This window comes from Sus scrofa, chromosome 6 (genome assembly GCF_000003025.6).
Source record: "Sus scrofa isolate TJ Tabasco breed Duroc chromosome 6, Sscrofa11.1, whole genome shotgun sequence".
NCBI classification, from domain to species: domain Eukaryota; kingdom Metazoa; phylum Chordata; class Mammalia; order Artiodactyla; family Suidae; genus Sus; species Sus scrofa.
In genome coordinates this window covers 19,970,427-19,996,133 of record NC_010448.4, presented here as the reverse complement: position 1 = coordinate 19,996,133, position 25,707 = coordinate 19,970,427, and the positions used below count along the sequence as shown (strand labels likewise).

General features: G+C 43.7%; 1 protein-coding gene across 4 annotated transcripts in view; it reads left to right on the top strand.

The window, feature by feature from the left end:
• CSNK2A2 (casein kinase 2 alpha 2) overlaps positions 1-21,104 on the top strand; it is a 41,739-nt gene extending 20,635 nt beyond the window's left edge. For 2 of the 4 annotated variants that reach the window (XM_021093950.1, XM_021093947.1), the window contains 7 exons: positions 4,695-4,754; positions 9,205-9,288; positions 10,288-10,398; positions 10,699-10,800; positions 11,286-11,386; positions 12,865-13,013; positions 14,953-19,533. In XM_021093950.1, the coding sequence (XP_020949609.1) occupies positions 4,695-4,754; positions 9,205-9,288; positions 10,288-10,398; positions 10,699-10,800; positions 11,286-11,386; positions 12,865-13,013; positions 14,953-15,029 (684 nt within the window). In that variant the 3' untranslated portion in view covers positions 15,030-19,533. Of the gene's footprint in view, positions 1-4,694; positions 4,755-9,204; positions 9,289-10,287; positions 10,399-10,698; positions 10,801-11,285; positions 11,387-12,864; positions 13,014-14,952; positions 19,546-20,658 lie in introns of those variants that run through there. The other 2 variants (XM_021093948.1, XM_021093949.1) reach the window with 2 other exon arrangements.

Sequence of the window (25,707 nt, the reverse complement as noted above, 5' to 3'; positions counted from 1 at the left end):
AAATCGGAGCTACAGCTGCCAGGCTATACCACAGCCACAGCAACACGGATCCGAGCCACGTCTGTGACCTGTATCACAGCTCACAGCAACGCCGGATCCTTAACCCACTGTGCGAAACCAGGGATCGAACCTGTGTCCTCGTGGATGCTAGTCAGATTTGTTTCCACTGAGCCAAGATAGGAACTCCCAAAATAGTAAACTTTAAAATAAATGCGTAGGAAAAGCCAGTTTCTGAAAGTTGGAATGAATAGTTGGAGAAAACTTCCAAACTTAAAATTGTGTGAAGGAAACTAAGGTACTGGTTTAAGGTAGAAAGAGTTTTTGTTGAGACATGCTTCTGAGTTTTCTGTGCCTCTGGAAGAGCATAAATAAAAATAAATGTATATTCTAAATAAAATGTATATCATTTGGGCATTTTAAATGATAAGACTTCTGTCTTGAAAAGATAGTAGACCCATATTAGTCTGTGGAAAATTTCTGTTCTTTTTTTTTGCTTTTTAGGGCTGCGCCTGTGGCAAATGGAAGTTCGCAGGCTAGGGGTCGAATCTGAGATACAGCTGCCGGCCTTCATCACAGCCACGGCAGCATAGGATCCGAGCTGAGTCTTCGACCTATACCACAGCTCATGTCAGTGATGGATCCCTGACCCACTGAGTGAAGCCAGGGATCGAGCCCACATCCTCATGGATTCTAGTCAGATTTGTTTCTGCTGCGCCACGACAGGAACTCCAGTCTGTGGGAAATTTTGTATCACCCACATAAAAGTGGGCCTTGACTACCCCTCTATCTTGAGACCTTGTTAGTGCTGTTAGGGTTTGATCTGGAGAGGATAAGTGCACAAATGATCCTTAACTGGAGGGACAAAATTTACTATTATTATAGGTCACTGGCATTATTTTGTCATTTCTTTGTAAGACATTTTTAGTAACTTTGGTGTGCTTGATTAATGATTTGTTCTGCTTCCTTAAATTTCTGAAAATGTTGCCCTTGATTTCATTCTGGATCTTGGGATATATTATGTGAACAGTGCCAAAATGGGTGCTTCTGGCATCCAACGCCTTTCACTTGAAATCCCACTCCTCCCGCTTTCTTCTCCCCACATGGGGACCACTGGTTTCTGGACGTAGACTGGGCTGTGTATGTCGGGGAACGTGCACACTGTGTGTGCAGGATGAGAGTTTGCCCTGGTGGTGATTCCCACTCCTGGCTGGAAACCTTCTGGAAGTAACAGATCCTCCTGAATGACAGTCGTTGGGGATGGGGCCGTGGAATGTGTACCTGAACTGCTACCGGAGTCTAAAGAACTGTGTGTAGACAGTGTAAATGAGGCCCATTTGTAGCCTTTCCTTTCTGGGCGTTGGATTCTCTGGATCAAATTGTATTTTTCCCATTATTCTCCTCAGACTTTGTGAGGTTGATTAAAAGTCCCAAGAAATGTCTGCCTTGGGCCTTTGAATAGTCCTGAAGTATAACTGATTTTGGGGGAAATGCCCAAGGTGTTTGAGGCTTTGGGACTAAACTAGGATTGGTGAGTAGTTTTCTTCCTCGACACCTTTGTAAATGTGTGTGTGTGTGTGTGTGTGTGTGTGTTTAGGGCCGCACCCGCAGCACATGGACGTTTTCAGGCTAGGGGTTGAATCTGAGCTTCAGGTGCTGGCCTGCATGACAGCCACAGCAACACCAGATCCGAGCTGTGTCTGCAACCTATGCCACAGCTCACAGCGGCACAGAATCCTTAACCCACTGAGCGAGGCCAGGGATTGAACCCACATCCTCATGGATCCTAGTCGGGTTCGTTACTGCTGAGTCATGACGGAAACCCTAGGCTTGTTTTGTTTTTGATAAGTCTCTTACTTTATGAATGTAAATAAAGCCAAACTTCCCAGCAACATTTTGTAGTTGGTTGGTTAATGATGTTCTCTATGTAGCTGACTAAGAAAATGGAAGTGTGATTCTTGTGAAATTTCCTTTTCTGATTTGTCATGGACTCTTAGTAGTTCTACTTCTTTTTCTTTTTTTTTCTCTCTCTTTTTTTTTTTTTTTTTGGCTTTTTAGGGCCACACCTGCGGCACATGGAGGTTCCCAGGCTAAGGGTCTGATCGGAGCTGTAGCCACAGGCCTATGCCAGAGCCACAGCAACGCCAGATCTGAGCTGCGTCTGCGACTTACACCACAGCTCAGGGCAACACCGGATCCCCAACCCACTGAGCGAGGCCGGGGATCAAACCTGCAACCTCATGGTTCCTAGTCGGATTTGTTTCCACTGTGCCACAATAGGACTCCTACTTCTATTTCTTGAAAGACAATTTTAATTTGAGTCCATTGAATGGTGAGCATTATCAAAGACATACTTATGGACCACCTTCTATATGCAAGCAGAGAACCACACCCTACATGCTCTGGGGTATGGAAAATGTATTGCTCTGCTGTGCGAGGACTAGAATACAGAGTTTTGGAGTGGACCCTTGACATAGCTTGGGGAGGGAACGTTCGGAGACCTTGAATCACCAAATCAGTGACTGCCACGGCTCTGGCACCTCTTCCTCCCCATCAGGTATATGCCGTGGTATGCAGGGGTGGTGGCATAGGACTCTCGGCATGTGGACAAGGTGGAGACGCCTCTTGTTCACAGCGGAGTGAGAAGTCATTTTGAGGATGTGGGTCACTGTCAGTACCTGAGTGAGGAGTGTTAACTCTGGGACGCTGCTGCTGTCGGTGTCCTGTGCGCATCCTGGAGGATACTAGACAGCTTGGCAGTTCAGAGAAGGAAGAGCTTTGCCAACTCTGTGGAGCTCAGATGGGATGGTTATGACTTTTCTAGCTGAGGGGGAGGGGCGGGCATTCTAGATTTGATGGGGGGAAGAATGGAGGTGGCACACAGGTTTGTTTGGTCAGAGTGGGAAACTCCAGGGCTCTGCAGTGGAAAAAGAGCTACAAAAGTTGGAGGAGGCCAGACTCTGTGGAATCCTGAATTTCAGGCCTAGGTGGTAAAATATTAGTTTGGTCTCCTCCTCCCCAGAGCTCCTGAGAAATGACAGTGTGTGTCAGCCTGTCACTCAGGACTTTGTAATGTAGAAGGCCTAAAGGGTCCTAGTCAACTAGTATTTTTTTAAATTACATAGCATTGGTATTGGTTGGAATAGCTAGAAATACTGTGTTGGCAGTCCAAGGACACTTGTTTTTATGCCTTACATACCATTCACATGAATGCTTGGTACAGATACCACATGATATGAGAGGAAGGCGTCTCAGATAATCAGAAGTAGCCCATATTTGTATTCTGGAAATAAAGTATTCTTGCTCACTAGGGGTTAGAAAATGCCCTTTTCACATTCATGGCCTATTTTATTTGGCTGCACCCAGTGCATATGGAAGTCCCCGGACCAGGGATCAAATCTCACGCTGCACGTATTCCCTGTCCCATAGCTATGGCAATGCCAGGTCCTTATCTCACTGCACCACAGTGGGAGCTCTGTCATGGCCTATATATTGACTTGAGGTTCAACGTGGCCTGGTCTCTTGGAGTGATCTCCTTAACTCTCAGAGGAAGAGCTGATTTGGCACCCAAAGAGATGGTGTCTTCGGCCTGTGTCTATGCATCCAAGCTGTTGTTGTGCTGGCTGAGAAGCCTTTCTTGCTGTGCAGAGCTGGGACATCACAAAACACTTGGATGTTTGGCTGTTATGCGGTTGAGTCTCTCCTGAGTAGAAGCGATGGCCTCTTTGTGCCACTGGGCCTAAATGCGCTTCAGTCCCAACCAGGGTTGGCCTCAAGTAACGGAGCAGCTCCAAGGCACCACCAGTATACTGCCGAGTGTGTTTTCATTTTCTATAGTGCACTGAGCTAGCTGCTACCTGAGGTTCAGGAAATCAGATACTCTGACTAATCTGGAGGGAGAATTCTTACTTGAAAGGGGAAATTTGAGAAAGGCTAAATCTTGGTATTAGAAAATGTTAGATTTCATTCTTGGCATGTCCGTTGTTTTTCTGAAGGTGAAAAGTCTCCTTCATTCCCCTGTGCCCCAGCCATCCATCCCCTGCACACATATATACATGAAACGACTTTTCATTATTCTCTTTTGTAACATTCTTACATGTGTAGTTTTAGTTTCCCCTCCATTTACACAGACACATTGTGTACGCTGTTCTGTACGCCTTAGATTGCTTACATGGCTTGAGTTTTCCAATAATTAAGAGAAACAAAACAGGTTTAATAAAGGTGTGCTGGTTAACTTTATAGGAGGTACTGCTTGGATTGATGGGGAGAGTTGAAAGTCTTTTGTCATCTCCAAATGCTATAGCAGTTCACTTTCCTCATCTTTTATAAATAGACCGACTGTCTTACCACTATTTTATTGTGCGAGCTAATGAAGTTTTTCAGGTTCTGCTGTCCACTTGGAACTCAGTTCGCTGAAGTAAACTGTGGTGCTGCAGTGGGGTTAATTTCTTTGAAGTGCAGTAAAAATATGAGGACAGTTGGACAACTTGGACTTCATCTCCATAATAATGTAATTGTGGGTGTTGAAATCCTGGAGCATTATACAAGTTTTTTGTTTTTTTTCTTCTGGAACAAATAAGTAGTAAGTTCTGGGATTCTTGAGTGACTTAATAAGCACTAAGTTTACAGAGAATGATGACCAGCTTTGGAATAACAAGATGCCATAATACTAAACTGCTTTCTGAAATCTGTTTCAGCAACTGTACCAGATCCTGACCGACTTTGATATCCGGTTTTATATGTATGAACTACTTAAAGTAAGTGACATTCATGACAATGAATTTTTTAGAATTATTCATTAAAAGACAAGTTTTTGAGAGGACAAAGAGAACTCAGGAACTCAAGAAGAATGTTTCTTGATACCCAGAGATTTTTAGTGGTTTTTTTACTTGTTTTTAACTTACATTGAGGCCTCCAACGTGGAATCTTTACATAGAAACTTTCCAGTGGAACGGATAAAAATAGCCAGTTAGAGTACCGGGCACCTGATACCTGAAGTTAGAACCTCCCTCTTTATAGCTCTGGTGGTCCTTCGGTTTTGTTTTTCTTGTTTTTGCCTTCTTTTTTTTTTTTTTTTTTTTTTTTTTTGCTTAATACTTATTAGTTTTCATTATAAAAAATTTCTTGCAAAAAAAAATTATAGTGACGAAGTAGGTATATGAAAACATATCAACCCATTGATGTAAAATGTTTTTATCTTATGTTGTATTTTGGACTATTATTATATTCACACTACAAAATTTTAGTTTTTATACATTGTAATTTGTCAGTATTTTTGATCATAAATTTTTCTGGTGTTTCAATGATGAAGAAAAGATAATTCCTTTTAAAAAAAAATCTCATGCAAACCTAGTGACTTTTTAAAAAAGATTTAGTCCCATAACTCAGTGGGTTGGCTGGGTGAGTCTTTTGGTCTGGGTCACCTGACTGGGGCAAACTGGTCCAGGGTTGACTCCGCCCACATAGCTGAGATGGCAGCTGGAAGACCTGAGGTCTCATCCCCAGGAGATTGGTCTGGGCTGCTTCCTGAGCTGGTCTCAGTGGGTCTTATCAGCAAGAAAGGGCAAACCTTGACAGGCTCTTTTCAGACCTCTGCTTGGTTCACACCCAAGGTATTATAGTCCTAATTACTTTATTCCTTTGGGCAAAGACGAGGCAAAATTACAGAATCAATACTTGCTGAATTTTCGCATGAAAAAGGAAAAAAAATGGGGATGGAGAAGAGCAACCATCTAACATCATTGAAAATGGAAGAGGAGAGTTCCCGTCCTGGCTCGGCAGAAACAAATCTGACTAGCATCCGTGAGGACGCATGTACAACCCTTGGTCTTGATTAGTGGGTTAAGGATCCGGCGTTGCTTTGATTTATGGTATAGGTCCCAAACTCGGCTCGGATCTGCTGTGGCTGTGGCCGGCAGTTGTAGCTGTGATTCAACCCCTAGCCTGGGAACCTCCATATGCCAAGGGTGTGGCCCTAAAAAAGACAAGAGAAAGAAAGAAAACATAAGAGGAACTTAGGCAGAAGGCTGCAGAATGATTGCTCAGTGACTCGCTGAGGCTTTCTACCTTGTCTGAGTCTTGATTCAGATTTAGGGAGGTGTGTTCTCAGGAGCCTGGTTTCTGCAGCACTGCTGCCAAGCCACTGTGGACTTGCTGTGGACTCTGGTACAGCTGACAAAGAGAAAAACAAGACAAAGAGAAAAATTAAGTAGAACCTACATAGATGAAGTGAATAAATCCTAAGGGTACAGTTTTTTTAGATTTTGCATGAGTGTGAAACCGTCACCCACATCCACACAGAACTGTTCCATCCACTATAGTAGTTACTGCTGAAGGTAGCTATTTCAGTTAAGTAAAATTAAAAATTCAGTTCCTTAGTCACATTTCAAGCATTCAGTGGCCTCATGTAGCTAGTGGCTACCATAAAGGGCAGTGCAGGTGTAGAATATTTCTTTTCCTTGCATCGATTATATTCTCACCACTCCCTCTATAGTTTAGTTTTACCCGTTCTTGACCTTCGTACAAAAGCATCATATGGAGAGTTCCCAGCTGGCTCAGCAGGTTAAGAATACTGCATTGTCACTGCTGTGATGAGGGTTCAATCCCTGGCCTGAGAACTTCCACATGTCTTGGGTGTGGCAAAAAAAAAAAAAAAAAAAATCGTTGTATACTCTTGTCTAGGGGAGGTAAAATTTGCTGGACCTAGGGACCATTCTCTGGTTTATATACTCCCTCCCATGTAAAGATGCCTAGTGCAGTGCCCTTGCTAATCTAGTCCAGTGGTTCTCAACCAAGTTAACTTTATCCCCCAGGGGACATTTGGCAGTGTCTGGAGCTATTTTTGGTTGTCACAATTAGGAGGGATGCTGTTGGTATCTCCTGGGTAGAGGCCAGGAATTCTGTTAAACATCCAATAATGCACAGGACTGCTACCCGTAACAAAGAATCCTCTGGTCCAAAGTGTCAATGGTGCCGACATGGAAAAGACCTAATCTTGTCTCTTGGACAATTCCATCTTATAAGAGCTCTCAATGCCAGGCGCATCAGTAGGTACTCTTAAGATTGTGGATTGCTGTCATCATTACTCAAGGAGTACTTTATGGATAAGACATAAAATGTGGGACTCATAGGCTTCAAGGGCTTTTTAAGACAAGCCAAAGGGCCCAACGTTGAAATTTATGAAAATTTATTTTCTGTATTGGAAAACGCAGATTTAGAAGCAAATTTTTATATTCCTTAAAAACAAACTTAACCCAAGTAAGAAATGGGTGAAAGATTTGAATTAACAATTGTCCAAAGAAAAGATGTGTAACCTGATCATTCATTATAGAAATAGCAAAACCATAATGAAATACCTCTTCAAACCCACTAGAAAGGCTCTAATCAGAAAGATAAACAGTAACAAGTGTTAGTGAGGATGTAGAGAAACTGGAGCCCCCATACATTGCTAATGGGAATGTAAAATGGTTCAGCCACTTTGGGAAATAATTAGGCAAACTCTTGAAAAGTTTATTGTAATTATAGCCCAGCACTTCCACCTTTAGGAGTCTACCCAAGAGAAATAAAAACATATGTCCTCTAAAAGACTTTTTTTTTTTAACTCCTTTTTTTTTTTTTTTTGTCTTTTTGCTATTTCTTGGGCCGCTCCTGCGGCATACGGAGGTTCCCAGGATAGGGGTCGAATTGGAGCTGTAGCCACCAGCCTACGCCAGAGCCACAGCAACGCGGGATCCGAGCCTCGTCTGCAACCTACACCACAGCTCATGGCAACCCCGGATCGTTAACCCACTGTGCAAGGGCCCAGACCGAACCCGCAACCTCATGGTTCCTAGTCGATTTGTTAACCACTGCGCCACGACGGGAACTCCTCAAAGACTTTTTTACATCAGCAGTGTATTCGGTCACTGGAATACTACTACAAGGAAAAAAAGCAACATGGATGAATCTTAGAAACGTTATGCTTAGTGAAAGAAGATAAAGAACTGTATAGGGAGTTCCCGTCATGGCGCAGTGGTTAACGAATCCGACTAGGAACCATGAGGTTGCCGGTTCAGTCCCTGCCCCTGCTCAGTGGGTTAACGATCCGGCGTTGCTGTGAGCTGTGGTGTAGGTTGCAGACTCGGCTCGGATCCTGTGTTGCTGTGGCTCTGGCGTAGGCCAGTGGCTACAGCTCCAATTCGACCCCTAGCCTGGGAACCTCCATATGCCGCTGGAGCGGCCCAAGAAATAGCAAAAAAGACAAAAAAAAAAAAAGAACTGTATATATTATTTCATTTTATGAATGTCCAGAAAAGGCAAATCTGTAGCAACAGGTGGTGGATCAGTGGCATAGGTCACAGCTGTTGCTGGGATTCGATCCCTGGCCCAGAAACTTCCATGTGCCATGGGTGTGGCCAAAAAAAGAAAAAAAAAATCTTAGCTGCGTGTCAGTGGTCTTACAGGAAGCAGTTTTCTCCTTCAGAGTCATAATTCTTTAACTGGATCAGGGATTGTTTTTAAGGAAAATTCTAATATTAGAATACATCTTAGTCTACAAAACCCACGTGGGATTTTGTAAAAGACAGGCCACACTGCCAGTATATTTAGATGTCATTCTTCATGTCTACATGGGTTCTTACATGTCATTTGAAACTGGCATGAGGAATGACTCCACTGAGGTTCCTAGATCTGGTTTTAGGCACACCAAATTAGACCAACAGATTCATGTACGTTTTAAATTCATGCGACTAATAGTTGCTTCCAGCCATAGGTAGAGACAAATGCCCAAAGAAATATGTAATTTCCCCCTTTTAAGAAATCTTCATGGATTTCCTGCTGTGGCATTCTGCAGCACCAGGATGCAAGTTCAATCCCCGACCTGGTACAGTGGGTGAAGGGATCTGGTGTAGCTGCAGTGTCGGTCTAAACTGTGGCTCAAATCTGATCTCTGGTCCAGGAACTCCATATGCTGCAGGGTGGCTGAAAAAGGGAAATCATCATAGTCCTTGGTGACTCCCCTCCACAGCCCCCATTCTGCTAGCATAGTGTGCTCAGAGAGCAAGGGGTGCCTTCTGAAGCATGTTTTTTGTTGTTGTTACAGACAGTAAGCTGCTCCTTGGGAGACTATTCAAATCAAACTGGTGCGAACAAGTACTAAGAATATGCTTGCATTGGGAGGAAGGTGATAGAGGGTTTGCTTACTTTTCTCTGTGCTTTCTTATCTAATAGGCTCTGGATTACTGCCACAGCAAGGGAATCATGCACAGGGATGTGAAACCTCACAATGTCATGATAGATCACCAACAGAAAAAGGTACCATTACAGCCAGGCAGTGCAAGCCTTTCATTGAAAGACTTTGGCCAGTACCTAGCTGGTTTATAAAGACCCATGTTGTTTTTTTCTTTGGAAGACTTGTGATGTTGTATTTCTTCAGTCTCCAGTGTACTTGGCGTAAGCATAGTACACAAGGAAAGTAGACAGCTGACCCTAAGTGTAGTTACTTGTTTACCTTGATGATGGTTTTCCGGGGGGCCTCAAGAAAGAAATTACGGTTGCTGATTTCTACTTCCTTTCTTAACGATCCTCAGACCAGTCGGCCTGGCCTTATGATTAAAAAGTACACTTGGATGCCACCTCTTTTCAGTATTCAGTCCTGATTGTACCTCACTGGTGAATAAATGAATTAGCTAGTGTTAGATTAATGAAAAGCTAGAGCAGTGCTTCAGTCCTAGAACAGGGCACATGCTCCATTTCTTTCTGTTATGACTAGAGCTTTATAATGAAAGCTGTCAATAATGAGGTGGATGTGTTATCACATGCAACTGGATGGAGGCAGAATAAAAACTTAAGCTTTATTGATCTAAAGAGAATGATAAGGAGTCCCTTTTGTGGCTCAGCAGCTTAAGAACTCAAACCCTTGTCTCTGTGAGGGTGCGGGTTTGATCCCTGGCTGGCTTAGTGGGTTAAGAATCCAGCGTTGCCACAGTATAGGTGACAGATGTGGCTTGGATCTCACATTGCTGCAGCTCTGATTCCACCCCTAGCCTGGGAACTCGAATGTTCCCCAGGTATGGCTGTAAAAAGGGGGAGGGGTAAAAAGAATGATAAGCCAGGATAATTTAAATTTTTAAAAGAAAAAGCAAGTAAGATTCCAGGTGCTCTGCTTTAGAAATAATCTTAAATGTAGTTGCTGAAAGTATCAACAGTGTACTTTATGTGGCCAAATACTTATCTAAAATGATGTGGCCTTGTTGTAAGACACAGGCATCTAAAAAACATTCCTTTCCCACGTTTTATTTGCCATACTTATAGCTGCGACTGATAGACTGGGGTTTGGCAGAATTCTATCATCCAGCTCAGGAGTACAATGTCCGAGTAGCCTCGCGGTACTTCAAGGGACCAGAGCTCCTTGTGGACTATCAGGTAAAATTGTTAGTGAAGCACCTCTGGGTTCCTTTTTTTTTTCTCTAGGGCTTTTCCTGTGGGGTTTTTTTTTTTTTTTTTTTTTCTTCCCTGATTTTTATTTAGTCAATTTGGATACGTTCAAAATCCTGTCTATTCTATCTCAAAATGATAATTACTCGTTTTTCTCAGCTTCTTTTTTCTTTTTTTTTTTCCTTTGAATTTTAAAACATCTGCAGAGGTCAGCTAAAGACTAGAAACTCAGGTCAGAAAAATGGCATTTGTAACACCCTTGATGACTGGTTGTCTTTATTTCCTCAGATGTATGATTATAGCTTGGATATGTGGAGTTTGGGCTGTATGTTAGCAAGCATGATCTTTCGAAAGGAGCCCTTCTTTCATGGACAGGATAACTATGACCAGGTAAGCAAATACCATCTGACTCCTATCCATTTGGGGACAGATGCCAAGAAAATAGCATCTTGTAGGGATGCTATGCATATAAGCTTTTTTCAGAGTAAAGAATTTCACAGAATCTTGTCTGTAGTTACCGGGTCCCTATAGATAAAGACAGATAATGCTGTTATGCCCAACTTCCAAAGTGAGTCTGTGAAGAAGTCAAGTACCTCCTTGTCTAATAAAATAAGGTTCTAATCATTAGATGTTATACCAACATAACTGTTATTGCCTTAAGTTGTTGTTACTGTTTTAAAGGCATTTTGGAAATTTGCATTCATGTGAACTTCGTATCCATGGGTCTGCTGCCTGTCCACCCCAGGCTCAGATCTGTATCTGGTCCCTGGAGATTTACTGATGTGGAAGTCTTCTGATTCCTTGGTCCAGCATGTCCACGGGCTTGGCAGTGAGTTCTGTGCTCAGTGATTTGGTCAGTTTGTTTTGTGTTTCAGCTTGTTCGCATTGCCAAGGTTCTGGGTACAGATGAGCTGTATGGGTATCTGAAGAAGTATCACATAGACCTAGATCCACACTTCAACGATATCCTGGGACAGTAAGTAAGAGAGAGAAAGAAAGAGGGTTTTAACTTAGCCCATTTCAGAAGTGAAAAGGTTAGCTTTCTAAAAGCTCTTTTCCCCTTTCTAATCGTGTCAGGATGGAAATACTTTTTCCCCCCATTTGTATTATTTTTTAACTTACCTTGAAATATTGGGCATTGTTTACACATGTGTCTTCTAATCAGTATAATTCTCTGAGAGATAACCTGTTTATCAATAGAAAATGGAAGACAAAATCTAGTACAGCATATGCTTATTTTAATGGAAAAATTTTTTGTATTTTTTTATTACAGTACAATTGATTTATACTGTTCCAATTTCTTCTGTACAGTAAAGTGACCCAGTCATATATATGTGTGTTTGTGTGTATATATGTATATATATATATACTTATATCATCTCTTATGTTCTGTTCCAAGAGATTGGACACAGTTCCCTATGCTATACAGTAGTAATGGAAGATTATGGAAAGCTGTAATTCTTTGATTTTTGGGGAGTTCCCATTGTGACTCAGTGGTAACAAACCTGGCTGGTGTCCATGAGGATGTGGGTTTGATCCCTGACCTCGCTTGGTGGGTTAGGGATCTGGCATTGCCATGAGCTGCAGTGTAGGTTGCAGACTGAGCTTGGATCCCGCATTGCTGTGACTGTGGTGTAGGCCAGCAGCTATAGCTCTCATTCAACCCTTAGCCCGGGAACGTCCATATGGATGTGGCCCTAAAAAAAAGAGAGTTGGTTGCTTATTGTTCTGTGTAATGGATTTTCTAGAAGGGAGCAAATTTTAAAGCATGTTTTCAGATACAGTACAATAGTGTTGAAAAGTAAATGTAGTATTGACAATTTTTAGACAGTAATTTATAGAACCTCCGTGTTTCTAAAGCTAATGCTGTAAATGTACCTGCTAAACAATAAAGATTACTCAGCTACCTCTTTGCCTAACCCAGAATTGACAAAGCCTGGGATATAAAAATTTATCTAAAAAGGTTCCACAACTTCTAAATCAGATGTAGAAGTTTTAATTAATTCTGTGTTAGCAGTCACAGAGCACTTTTTTTTTTTTTGAGAATGTTGTGATCATAACTGTGAGGGGAGGTGGGACAGGCACCAGTAAGAAAGAGGTTTAATGAGCTTGTCTTTTTTTTTGTCTTTTTAGGGCTGCTCCTGCAGCATATGGAGGAGCTGTAGCTGCCAGTCTACACCACAGCCAAAGCAATGCCAGATCCGAGCCACGTCTGCGACCTACACCACACTCATGGCAACGCCAGATCCCCACCCCACTGGGCGAGGCCAGGGATCAAACCCGAAACCTCGTGGTTCCTAGTCAGACTTGTTTCCACTTCGCCATGACGGGAACTCAGATTTAATGAGCTTGTAATCAGCACAGTGTTCTAAGACTTTGCTGGCTTGAGCCCTAATACGTAAGGATTCTTGTTGAATTAGTCTCAGAATACCAGTGCTTTCCTTTTCTTCTCAGACATTCACGGAAACGCTGGGAAAACTTTATCCATAGTGAGAACAGACACCTCGTCAGCCCTGAGGCCCTAGATCTTCTGGACAAACTTCTGCGATATGACCATCAACAGAGACTGACCGCCAAAGAGGCCATGGAGCACCCGTACTTCTGTGAGTCTCCAGGGGCCTGATTTGTCAGAGAAATTCTTCTACCCTTTATCTTAGAGGCTGGTTGAGAGAATTCTGCGTATCTGGATGAATCATCCTTGGTATTTGGCCTCATTAGTTCTAGACTATTGAAACAACCCTGCAAAGGTATTTGCTTATTCACCACTGGGGCTCCCTTGAGTCTGGTCTGTTGGACTGTAGCCTGTGACTCTGAGTTGATAGATCACAAGTATCTAAAATTTTGTTTTCAAATATGTACATTTGTGTGGAAACCTATTCAGAGATTTCCCCCCACCCCCGCCAATAAAACATGATTTGGAGTTCCCACTGTGGTCTGGTGGGTTAAGAACCAGACTGCAGCAGCTCAGGTTGCTGCAGAGGTACATGTTTGATCCCAGCCTGACACAGTGGGTTAAAGGATCCAGCGTTGCTGCAGCTGTGGATTGGATTCAGTCCGTAGCCTGGGAATTTCCATATGCCACAGGTGCCGCCATTTAAAAAAACAACCAAAAAACAAATGATTTGTTGAAAGTAATAAGGTGATCATAGTGTATTTTTTAAGGAGGAAATAAGTAAGTACAAAGAGTTTGAGGAAAGGAAGGACCTTACTAAAATCCCGAGTTACCCACCTCTTAGGTCTCACCTTGAAGTATGTGTGTATATTCACTTTATGTGGATGCTTATTGGTATTCATGTCTATGGTCTCCCCGCCCCCGGTAAAGTATGTCCCGGACTTTGATTATAGACAGTGCAAAATGCAAGGTCATTTAGTCCAGTGACAGAGAGACTGTGTAAGGGTGGTCGAGTGACATGTCTCAGTTTTCTCTCTGTTGCTTGACCAATACACTATCTTCCTTTCTCCCTTTTCTCCTCTCTGGAGGTTAACTAAATCTTGCCCAAAGAATACATGACTCTGTGATGTTGAGCCTGCTGGTCCGTAAGCATTAGAGGACAGCAAATGTTGGAGTTCCTGTCATGGCTCAGCGATAACGAACCCAACTACTATCCATGAGGATGCGGGTACGATCCCTGGCCTCGCTCAGTGGGTTAAGGATCTGGCATTGCCATGAGCTGTGGCATAGGCCAGCAGCTACACCTCTGATTTGACCCCTAGCCTAGGAACTTCCATATGCCACAAATGTGGCCCTAAAAAAGACCAAAAAGAAAAAAGACTACAGTAAATGTAAATAGTCCTACCAGTCATTCTTCCAGGCCTCAGACAAGTGCAAATGGATGTCCTCTGTCCAGGATCTGTCATGAAAAGCTATTTTTACCCTCTGAGTTGGATTGAATTAAGGACACTGGTGTTTATATTATGTAAATCATGACCTGTCTCCTTTTTCGAACACATTTTATATTTCTGTAAAAGAATTTTTATACTATTGCTTAAAATGGATAGATCTTCTCATGTCTCCTACCCTTTCCTCCAAAGTGTTCATAATTGCACATGCTTTGAAGTTGGGGGTTGGATATGATGTTAGTATTCAAGGAGAATAATAAATAAAATTTGTAGGAGTTCCCACTGTGGCACAGCAGGAGCGGGGTGCCTCTGGAGCACTGGGACACAGGTTTGCTCCCTAGCCCAACACAGTGGTTTAAGGATCCGGCATTGCCACAGCCGTGGCATAGGTTGTAACTGCAGCCCGAATCTGATCCCTGGCCCGGAAGCTCCATGTACATGGGGCAGCCAAAAGAGTAGACAAAAAAGAAAATGAGTAGACATTTTGAATGTGTTTCTGTACTCCTTTTCTCTGAGTCTCAGCATTTGAACTTGCACTCTGTGGAAGCATACGAGCTGACTGTATTTCCCCTGATCATTTCTCAGTGTCTGTGATTGGCGCCCTGTCTGTCTCTCCCTGTAGAGGAGGGTGGGTCTGTCCTGATGTTCTCCCCCGCACTGAGCTGCCAGGCTTCTGCTGACTGAGCCCCTGTTTTCTTTCAGACCCCGTGGTGAAGGAGCAGTCCCAGCCTTGTGCAGATAATGCTGTACTTTCCAGTGGTCTCACGGCGGCCCGATGAAGACTGGAAAGCGACGGGTAATGCAGCATTGATGCTTGCCAATAAAACCAACCAACCAAACACAAACCTTGAAGGAAAACTACAGTGTGATAAAAAGAAATTCTAGCCATTCCTTCTAAACGCAAAGAAGAGTAAAGACCTAAAAGTCTGTCAAAAAGAAAGAAACTCCCCAGTACTAGTCTGCAGGGAGCTGCCGTGCGGCAGCCTGTCGATGCACATAGTTGAGGATCTGAGGAGACGCTCCCTTTGGAATGCATGGGAGATGAGAGACTCGGAGTTGTTGTTCATTTACTTTACTTAACAGAAGACCACTGTTGAATTAACCCGTTCAGTCAACAAGCTCTGAATATCTGACTTCCTATCTATTCCACTGTGGTCTGGGTTTCCTTTGGTGAGATTCAGGCTCAAGTTCTAGCAAAATGTCAGCAGTCTGTACTGACACACCAGCCTCATTTACAAAAAGGAGAAACTAAAACAGTGACAGTATTTTTTTTTAAGCTCTTTTACAAATTCATGTTTTATGTATTTTTTTATGACATGAGCTCTCTAAGAAATGTACCTCATCCCTGCAGTTTTCTTCTAAGTGTTTTCATTTGTGAGCAAACTGCAGTCACTCTCACAGGAGTCCCCTTGGATGTCAGGAGGCAGCACTTTAAGCCTTGTGACGCCAGACATGTCCATCTGTCTCATCAGAGTTGGAGACTAAGTGCATAACTCAGAGCTCAGTGTAACTTTCGTTGATTTGCCTAACCATAAAATCTTGTTGCTCTTTTTTTCATATAGCTTTTTTTTTTTTCTTTCTTCAGCCTCTTAAGGAAAACTTCATTTCCCAGCACAACCCTGTGTGTGCATCTATTTAAATGCATGTCTTTGAAACAAAGACTGTGTTCACAGCCATAACTAAAGCTGGAAAGTCAGGCTTCAGGGAGGGAGAAAAAGACATCGTATTAGAATTTATTCAGGAAAGACTATTGGGTGAAAAAAAAAATACTCCTCTCCTACCCTCCCATCCTGTACCCCTCTCTATCCCCATGAAAAACAATTTCCCACTGTAATCAGGATTATCTGTGTATTTAAGCTCTGATAGGTAACATGCGAATGTGTTGGCACAGATAAGTCTTTCTCATGTGCAGGGACTAGAGTTGTGTGGGCAGGGCCACCCACTACCCCAAGGCTAACATCCAAGGGGCTTAGAGAGGGATTGGAGCTCCTGGGGTGACTATCAGAGCTTGGGGCCCATTGTGCTAGCCTTGACATTAGCAAAAGAAGCTGAGTTTTGTCTAAGATAAAAAGTAGGGCTGATTTCCCTCTGGGGACTTGTCATCCACACGGTTTGCACGCAGTCCCCTGACCCCAGCTGCAGAGCCCCCCCCCCAGCTGTGGGGACCTCAACACACCTAGGCTGCAGCTCAAGGTGTCTGCCACCACATCACACTTTAGAATTTCTTTATTAAATATTTAATAATGCCGTACATTTTTATAAGGTTAGATTGTTTGTTTGAAAACATCTGTTTAACATTCCATGTTCCAATAAAATCATATTGGTATTGGTAGCAGGTCCTATCTCTAAATGTAGGTTTTATATTTGTCATTTGGTTGATGGGAACTTAAAATACAAATAAAACTCTTACTATAGGGTTGAGCTTGTAGAGTAAAATAAGATCCCAAAGCCAGGAAATGCATTCAGTTAGGTTCTCATACCAGTGCTACCTGCCTGCATCGTACATTCTGTATGTTAATATGTACATTTGTTCTACCTGAAAATCAAAAGACACAACAGGAGCTCTTGGCCAAACCTGTATTGATAAAGCAGGCAGCAAAACTCAGTGTTTTGGATTATCAGAAGCCTTCTTAATGTGCCCTTCCAGGCAACACTGAACTGTTGGTTATTATTTATCAGGGAGATGTGCCACTGTGTGTCTTTCCTGCCCCACCCATCTCCTCCTCCGTCACCCGTTCCCTCCTCTCACCTTCTTTTTTAAAGTCACCTATCTGGACCAGGCAGGAGGAGCCTAATGGATGGTCCTGGTGAAGCAGTAATCCTGTTTCTTTCTCTTGGGTCCCCCAGAGGCAATAAAAGCATCTGGAGGAGAAGAGTCAGGTGACTAACCTCTGCCTCTCTCCTCCAGTTATATGATCTAGTGGATGCAAACACAGCTAACCTCCCTGTCCTTGGGTTCTCTGGCTGAAGCTTGGCAAAGGAGTAATTCTTCCTTTTTATGCATACAGTTTACCTTTCCGCCACCTGTATACTTTTTACCTCTCTTCATGCCTTAGACATACGGCATAACTAAGTTTAAAATGCCCACTCCTTTCTGAGTCTGGTCTTGACATCCAGCTTCTGGCTGACTGACTATGGATGGTTCTTTCCCAGACTGAGCTGAGTCGTCTAGACCGTTCCTCTTTTACCATCTCCAGAACCATTCTGTGTCCACATGGACCTCGCTCTCCTGAGGTTTTAGAGTATTTACCTGGGTTAGGAGGCGGTCTTGGAGGGTTCCAATAGAAGGATAAGCGCGTGCATGCATGTGCGTGCGTGAGTCTGGTCTTAAGTGTACGTAGACAAAGCTATGGTAGATTTACCCGCTCAGTATCCTTTTTGGTTAGCGTGTTTCTAAAATTCATCTCAGTGATTTTCGTTAGACATTTCGTTTGCTTCATTACCTTGTAACAGGTTAAAAGTGCCTATGATAAGGACTTATTTCCTAAAGAAAAGCAAAAAAAGGTGGGGAACAGGGTAGTGTTACACTGTCATCTCAGGTACTGCCTGTGTTCAGGAACATAGACCTGGTGTGGTGAGAACAAAAGGTTCCTGTGCCAAATACAGATCCACGTATCATTGGTCATTGGCCACAAATGAGCATAACAGTAAGGGTTTGCCCCAGCTGAGCAGTCCCACGGCGAGAGCAGAACTGATGAAGTGCTAATGTTTTCATCAGGTTTGCCTGCAGTTCACTCTCCCGGGGATCTGTCTGCTGGCCTGCCCCATCCCGTCCCATCCCTGCAGTAGGTGACCAGGTGGGAGAGGCCAGTGAGTGTATCACGCAGCCCAAGCATCCCCAGGTCTGACCCGTTAGAGGAGCACGGTGCCAGTTCTGTGAGGCACGTGAACCTCCGTCTGCTGGGTCTCCTAACAGATGTTGTCCAGCACGTCAGTACTTATGAGGCTCAAGGCATGTGTATTCCCTTGCAGAGCAGGAAGGTACCCTCAAACTGATGAGAGGAGGCCGAAGAGCTTGTAATCCCTGGGAGCCGGGAGAGAAGATGGGAGAGGGGGCTGTTAAAATAAAGAGAACCAGTAAAAACAGTTGAAAGGTCCATCTTGAGGAGGGAACATGACTTCTTGAGGGGAGAAAGCAAGGAGCGGGGAGGCACAAAGTTCAAGTTCTGGAACATGTCCTGAGGTGGGCACTGCCCCTGGGATTGGTTCCGGAGGGACTGCATGGTGCTGCTCTCAAGGCAGATGCTGAGTCCCAGAGAGAGCCCGCAGCCGTGGGTCTCACTCAGTCTGCGCCTACTCAGGGAAATGACTTCGCTTCTCCCAGGTGCTGCTTTGATGAGGATGGAAGCAAAATTATTTTGGGACACAAACAATTGGAAAAGTTTTTGTATATGCATTGAAATGTATCTGAGAGAGCCCTGGTGACAGTTTTCTTTAATGCCAGTTCAGATTAGTGATTCATTTAGGAACCTGTGTTATTGCACAAGCACTCACAGGAAAAAAAGCAAACTTCCCTCCTACAAATTAATAGGAGTGGATGGTAAGTGATCAGTCAAGGCCATTGAGGTATAAACCCCAAAGCAAAAGCAGGGTCCACATGAGCACACAAGAAGCCAAAGTTTGTCCGTGAGCTTAATATAGCTGAGTAATATCTTGCCTTTAAAAACTAACCCCAGGGTGGGGATGAGGGGATGGTAGATGGCGAGGAAACATCTGGCTGAGAAAACCAGTAATAACGTATGCTTTGGAGCTGTATGGATGTGTCAGTGAAAATGACCCCAACCAGGTATTGTAGAGGCTGGGGAAGGTGATGTGATGGAATTATACAGGTGATGCATACTTTTGTGTGGAGACTCAACAATGTGCTACAAATGTGATACTTAATCCTGAACTGCATGTAATGGGGATTGTTTAAAAAAAAAATTTCAATGAATCAATAAATTAACAGTTTTTCACTTGCTGGCTTTTCTTGCTGTAAATCGTAACTAAGAGTTTGGGTCAGAAATCTTGACAACCAGTGGAAAGCTTGGATAAATCTTCAAGAACCATGGAGCCGACTGTTTCCTTCTGTTTGCAGAAAAGCAACACTGCCTGGGTCGTGATCCTTTACTTATGACTGCTTCAGACACAGTTGGCCACCTCTTTGTATCACTGGATGACCTATGTATGATTTATGTGCTGCTGCCCTTAGAGGAAAGAAAGATGCCATGTTTAATCCTGTTTTCATAAATAAAAATGTTGATAATCACCAGCCTTCCCAAGTGGGAGATGAGCCACTGCCAAGAGGACCGTAAACTTGTATTTCCTGTCTCTTGGGGGAGAGGAGGGGTAAACCTTGAACTTCAAAGATGTGTGGGTGGGTTGTTGCAGTTAATCACTTTGGTGTGAAGACTTCCCTTAAGCAGAAATGGTGGGGCTGGGGCGGGGTGGCAGGGATTGTTCTGTGTCTGGGTACTTGCTTGTGAATTGTACCACTCAGAACTTGCTGCTTGGGATTGACCATTTCATTGCATGACTTTAACCTTTATGGCAGAGCGTCCTGCACTTAAGAAAACCCACCTGCAGGCCCATTCCTGGGAACTTAAGCGGGCACATGCTGTTGTTTAGCAGATGGTGGTGTCTTTCATTAGTACACTTGCTTCTCACTTGGCAGTCATGTGCTGAAGAGTCATTTCTTTCTTAACTGTGCACCATGCAGCCTTCCTTCAGGACTAAGCAATAGAACCCTTTACCTAGAAAAAGTCTGGGTCATGAAATGTTTCTGTGTGACAGCTTTGCAGGCACATAGTCCCTTCTGATGATGCTTTAATGCTGTTCTGAGATGCTGCTTCTAGAACTCTGCTGGCATCTTACGACTCACTGGACTGTGCTGGACATGGAAGGAGAAATGAGGTTTTCAGGCCATGCCAGACAGCCTCTTCCAGGGGAGAGTTTAAAGTATTTGTGCTCCCTTGGCGAACTTTATTAGTGAACTGGGCCCTTTCCTTGTGTAAATAAGGTCATCTGATTCTTGGTCCCAAGATGTCCTCAATAAATTGGGGCAGGTCAAATAGGGATCTGGAGTTGGACTGCTGACCTTGTAGCTTGGTTTGCACAGAATGGTCAAGAGTCTCTGGTGCTTCTAGAGCATCCTGGACCCTAGAGAAGAGGAGGGACTTGGTCAAAGAAAGGCCGGGACAAAGACTGCCTCTGTAAGTGGCGGTCAGAAGAGGAAGGAAAAGGGTACTGTTTGCAACTGGAGATCCTAAAGTCAGTCCTTACCTGGTTCTCCACGAAGTGCCCTAGGAAAGATGAGCTTGCATCCCAGCACTCCCCAGCAGAAGGGCACGCACGCCAGTGGAGGCCTGTCCTCACTGCAGGTCAGATTGATTAATGCCGTCTTTCCCCTCCTCCCGTCTCTCTCCCCAGGTCTGTTGCGGTTCCTCCCACTTTTCCATAAGCAGAACGAGAACCAAATCAAACGTCTTAACGTGTGTAGAGCGATCACGTTCCGTGAGCAGACACAAAACGGTGGCAGGTTTGGCGAGCGCGAACTAGACCCACCGAAGGGCAGCCCACCACCGTATATCAAACCTCACTTCCGAATGTAAAAGGTTCACACGCCTTTGGCTTCCTGTTGACTTCCTCCTGACCCAGAAAGCATGGGAAATGTGAAGGGTATGCAAAAATGGTTGTTGGTTACTGTTGCTCCCCGGTGGCCCGGCTCGTCCGTGGCGGCCTGTTTCTCCAACAGATCACGTTAACTTGCCGACCACAGACTCCGCAGTGGGGCTCGGGGCGAATACGGCATGAGGGGCGGTTACATATTATAATTTTCAAATTATATATTATTGAATAAAAAGTTTTAAAAGAAATGTATGGAGAGTTTTCAGTGTGGAAGGGGCCATTCAGTGAGACCCGTAGCCACAGGACTGAGCGAGATAGAACTTTTGTGCCAGGTTCTAGCAGAGGAAGGAGGGCCAGTCCCAGAAGTGAGGAGGGCGGTTTCAAGGATGCTTCTGGCGGGACACGTAGAAGAGGGACACGTAGAAGAGGTACGTGAAACCAACCGTCCTGGCAGGGGGCGCCGCAGGTGATTCAAATAGACTTGAAGCCAGGGAAGCCAGAGCTTGCCTAGAACACATGCATCTTCCTGGACCCTCCTTCCAAAGCAGGTGAGTCACCCAGCCGTTTAGGTGTCACCTCCGGTGAACTCAGGGAGCTGCCTTAGTCCCTTCTCTGCTTTCCCTTTGTTCGTGGCACTGTATTCCATCCCTCCTCCCAATCCTGCCCCCTCCATACACGCACACCCCCTTCCAAAAGCATCTCACTTTGAAGGCTGGTTGAGTCTGCTGCCCCGAGACCGGGAAGGGGGCGGGTCTTGTTGTAGAGCATCCTGAGGGTCCCGTAAACTGGGAAGCATCCCATTCAAGGGTGAAAGAGGGAGGGATAGAAGCACCAGGTATATCTGTTAAGTTAGGAAATGGACCTGTTTTACAAATGAGCTTCCCTGGCTCCCTCAGTCCTCCCCTCCCAGCCCAGCTGTGCGACAGGGAGATGCAAGCATCGGCCTTGGCCTATGTCCTCCCACCGCCTTAGAGCACAGAAGCAGTGGGCAAACCCTGATGCTCAGATGGCTGGATGGGCACCAGCTAGTTCTCCACAAAAGCCTCGTGGTCTGCACAACCTCCCTCTTCTTCTGTCTTCTCTGCTGCTTGTCCTGAACAGGTGACTATGTGGATGCTCAGTTTTTGAAGCAGAGGCCCCTCAGGGCCGCCACAGCATCAGCGTTCCCTGGACCAGCTCCTGTCATATCCAAGCAGCTCCTCAGAGGTGGGAGCTCAACACTGTTCCTGCCCCGGACGTCAGCAAGCGAGGGCCCACAGGCCTACCACCAGCTGACTTTGTAAGGCCAACAGGACACCAGATGGACTTGGTACTTTCCAACTCCAGCACTGGCCTCATGTTCTCAGGTGGTCACAGTCTCATGAGGCCCCCCTTTGTTTTTCATCCATGCCTGTGGCATGCAGGAGTCCCCAGGCAAGGGATCTAACCTGTGCCACAGCAGTGACAACACCAAATCCTTACCCTCTATGCCACCAGGGAACTCCATCATGAGGCCCTTTTTTGACTCAATGCTCTGTGAACTTCTGTTGGTCTCTCACATCTCTGAGACAGCATCTCAAAACTTTGTTTTGATGAGCACATCCCGGAAACTACTACAAAGGTCCTCGCATGTGCGTATCAATCTACATGGCATGGTATCACCTTGTTGACCTGCTGGTGTTGGCGGTCCTTCCAGAGCCTGGGCCTGGGAATTCTTCAGATGCTATGCAGAACTTAAAGGCTAGCTTTATCCAATTTCCTGTCTCAGCCAGTAGGAAAGTCTTATTTTTCAGAAACCTCTCAAACAAGATAATCTTGATTTTTGTGGATCACTACAGTTGGGTGAAGTGTTCTGCTATAGAAAGAAGGGAAAGAGGTTATTCTGACTTCGAGAGAAGGGAACAAGGAACCTACTCACCTAAGAACAGTCTGAAGCTTATCCACAAGGTGCTTGGACATTCAGAACATCAGTTTACATCTTTGAGTAGTCCTGCTTGTGCTTGGGGTGTTTAAAGTAATATTTATTGACCTTTCCTGATTACCAAAGTAGTATATGCTCATGATAAAAAAATTCAAATGTTACATAAAAGTAAATAATGAACGTCTCTGCCAACCACATACCCACACATACAAAAACGCTTTCCTCCCTTGGAAGTAAACACAAATTTGGCATGCATCTTTCAGGTTTTTTTCCCTGTGCATTTACTAACATTTTTTAATTACAAATTTTTAATATAAAATATACATTTTAATAAAAGTATCTTTATTTTACAGAACTATAATCAAATTATACATTATTTTTCTGCAACTTGTGCTTTCACTTGGGAAAATTTTAGTGTTAACATGTACAGATAAACTTCACCCTTTTCATGGCTGTGTAGTGTTCCATTGTGTGGTGTACCACAGTTGAAGCAATCCTTTATGGATAGACTCTTACCAGTACTATTACCAGTATTGCTGCAATGAACAAATTTGTGTGTACATTTTTATATAGTCTGTATATTTGTAAATCTTAAAAAAATAATTTTTGTGCCATATAGCTTTCTATCTCTCTCTCTCTTTTTTTTTTTTTTTGTTGGCAAGAGTATTGTTATAATTCAGAGAAAGGAGTCTTCCATTCACCTCCCTCATTGGTGTAGGTTGGCGTGGTGATGCCTTTAGCCATGAAAGTCTTGTAGTGCTCTGAATTCTGAGGACATTAAAAAAAAAATTTTTTTTGGCTGCTCCTGTAGCATATGAAGCTCCTGGGCCAGGGGTGGAATCTGTGCCACAGCTGTGACCTATGCCACAGCTGCAGGAACACTCGATCCTTAACTCACTGGTTGGTCCAGAGCAATGTCTCATGATTTAAATTTGCATTTTCTGGAGTTCCCACTGTGGCTCAACAGTATCTGCAGAGTCTCTGCAGCACCAGGATGCAGATTCGATCTCCGACACAGTGGGCTAAAGGATCTGGCATTGCTGCAGCTTCGGCATAGGTAGCAACTGTGGCTGTTACCTGATCCCTGGCTGGGGAAGTCTATATGCCATGAGGCGACCAAAAAAGAAAAAGAAAAAAATTTGCATTTTTCTAATGACCAAGTATGGTGAGCATCTTTTCATATGCTTATTGGTCACTTGAATATTTTATTTTTCAAAATTGGGTTTAGTATAGTTTGTTTTTGTTTTTTCCACATGCGGAAGTTCCTGGGCCAGGAATGGAGCCATGACTGTAAACAGAGCCACAGCAGTGACAATGCTGGATCCTTAACCCAATGAGCCACCAGGGAAATCCATACTTTTTCTTATTAGTTTGTGGGAATTCTTTATATATTCTGGATAAAAGGGTTTTTTTGGTGTGATACATGTATTGCAAACACTTTCTTCCAGATTGTGGTATGCTTTTTCACTTTCCTAATGGTTGCCTCCCCCCCCCCCGCCACTTTTTGGCCATTCCCGAGGCATGCAGGATTTCCCAGGCCAGGGGTCAGACCCACGCCACAGCTGCGGCAACACTGGATCCTTAACCCGATGCATCACAAGGGAACTTCTCTAGAGTTGCCTTTTAATTAATAGACTTTTAAAATTATAATGATGTCCAATTTATCTCTATTTTCTTTTATGTTAGTACACTTTGTGTCCTATTTAAGAAATTCTTGACTACCTCAAGTTCTTAAAGATATTTCTAAGTTTGGGGTTTTTTTTTTTAAAGTAAGACCTTATTTTTTGGGAGCAATTTTAGATTCAGAGAAAAATTGAGGGGAAAGTACGCATTTCCTATAATCCCTACCCCCACACATGCAAGGCCTCACCCATTATCCACATCCCCGACTAGAGAGGTACATGTCTTATAATGACCTACATTGATGCATAATAATTACATAAAGTCCATTGTTTATATTAGGGTTCGCTCTTTGTGTGTATATTCTATCAGTTAGGACAAATGTCCTAAAATCCTCTGTGCTCTACCTATTCATTTTTTCTCACCTCCTCACCCTTGGCAAGCACTAATCTTTTTACTGACCCCATGCCTTTTCCAGAATTCATATAGTAGAAATCATAGAGTATGCAGTGTTATTGACTTCTTTCACTTAGTAATTTGCGTTTTAAGTTGTCCTCATCATTTCATGGCTTAGTAGCTCATTTATTTTTACTAAATAACATTCCAATGTCTGGGTGTACCAGTTTATTTATCTGTGCATCTTTTGAGGGACATCTTTGTTGCGTACACGTTTTGGCAATTGCAAATAAGCCTGTAATAAACATCTGTGTACAAGTTTTGTGTGGGCATAAGTTCTCAACTCCTTTGAGTAAATACAAAGGAGTGGGATTACTGAAACCTATGGTAAATGATCCAAAAATAACAGCTTCATACAAAAAAAGTTTTGACTTTCTACTGCAGTCAGATTATATTTTCCCCTCTATATCTGGAAATTCTGGTTGGATTGTTCATGTCATTGCCACAAGGATTAAACGATTTAATAAAGGCTAAAGCACTTAGTATAGTGCCTGACATGTAATAAATGCTCAATTGATCTTAGCTCTTATTAGTTGTTACAGTGATAAAGTTAGCTGCAAACTACTTTTCTGTCAGCCACATAAAACCAGCACAGGCCTGAGCAAGAGTATGATATCCAAGCAAATGCTCAATGAGTGATTGGTTTCCAACACCCGGGATTTCTTCCACACTTGAAATAGCATAGCTTATTTTATGCTTTTTAAAAAAACATTCTGGAGTTCCCATTGTGGCTCAGTGGGTTGAGAACCCAATGTAGTCTCCAAAAGGATGCGGGTTGGATCCCTGGCCTTGCTCAGTGTGTTAAGGACCTGGCATTACAAGTTGCAGATGTGGCTGAGATCCAGTGTTGCTGTGGCTATAGCAAAGGCCTGCAG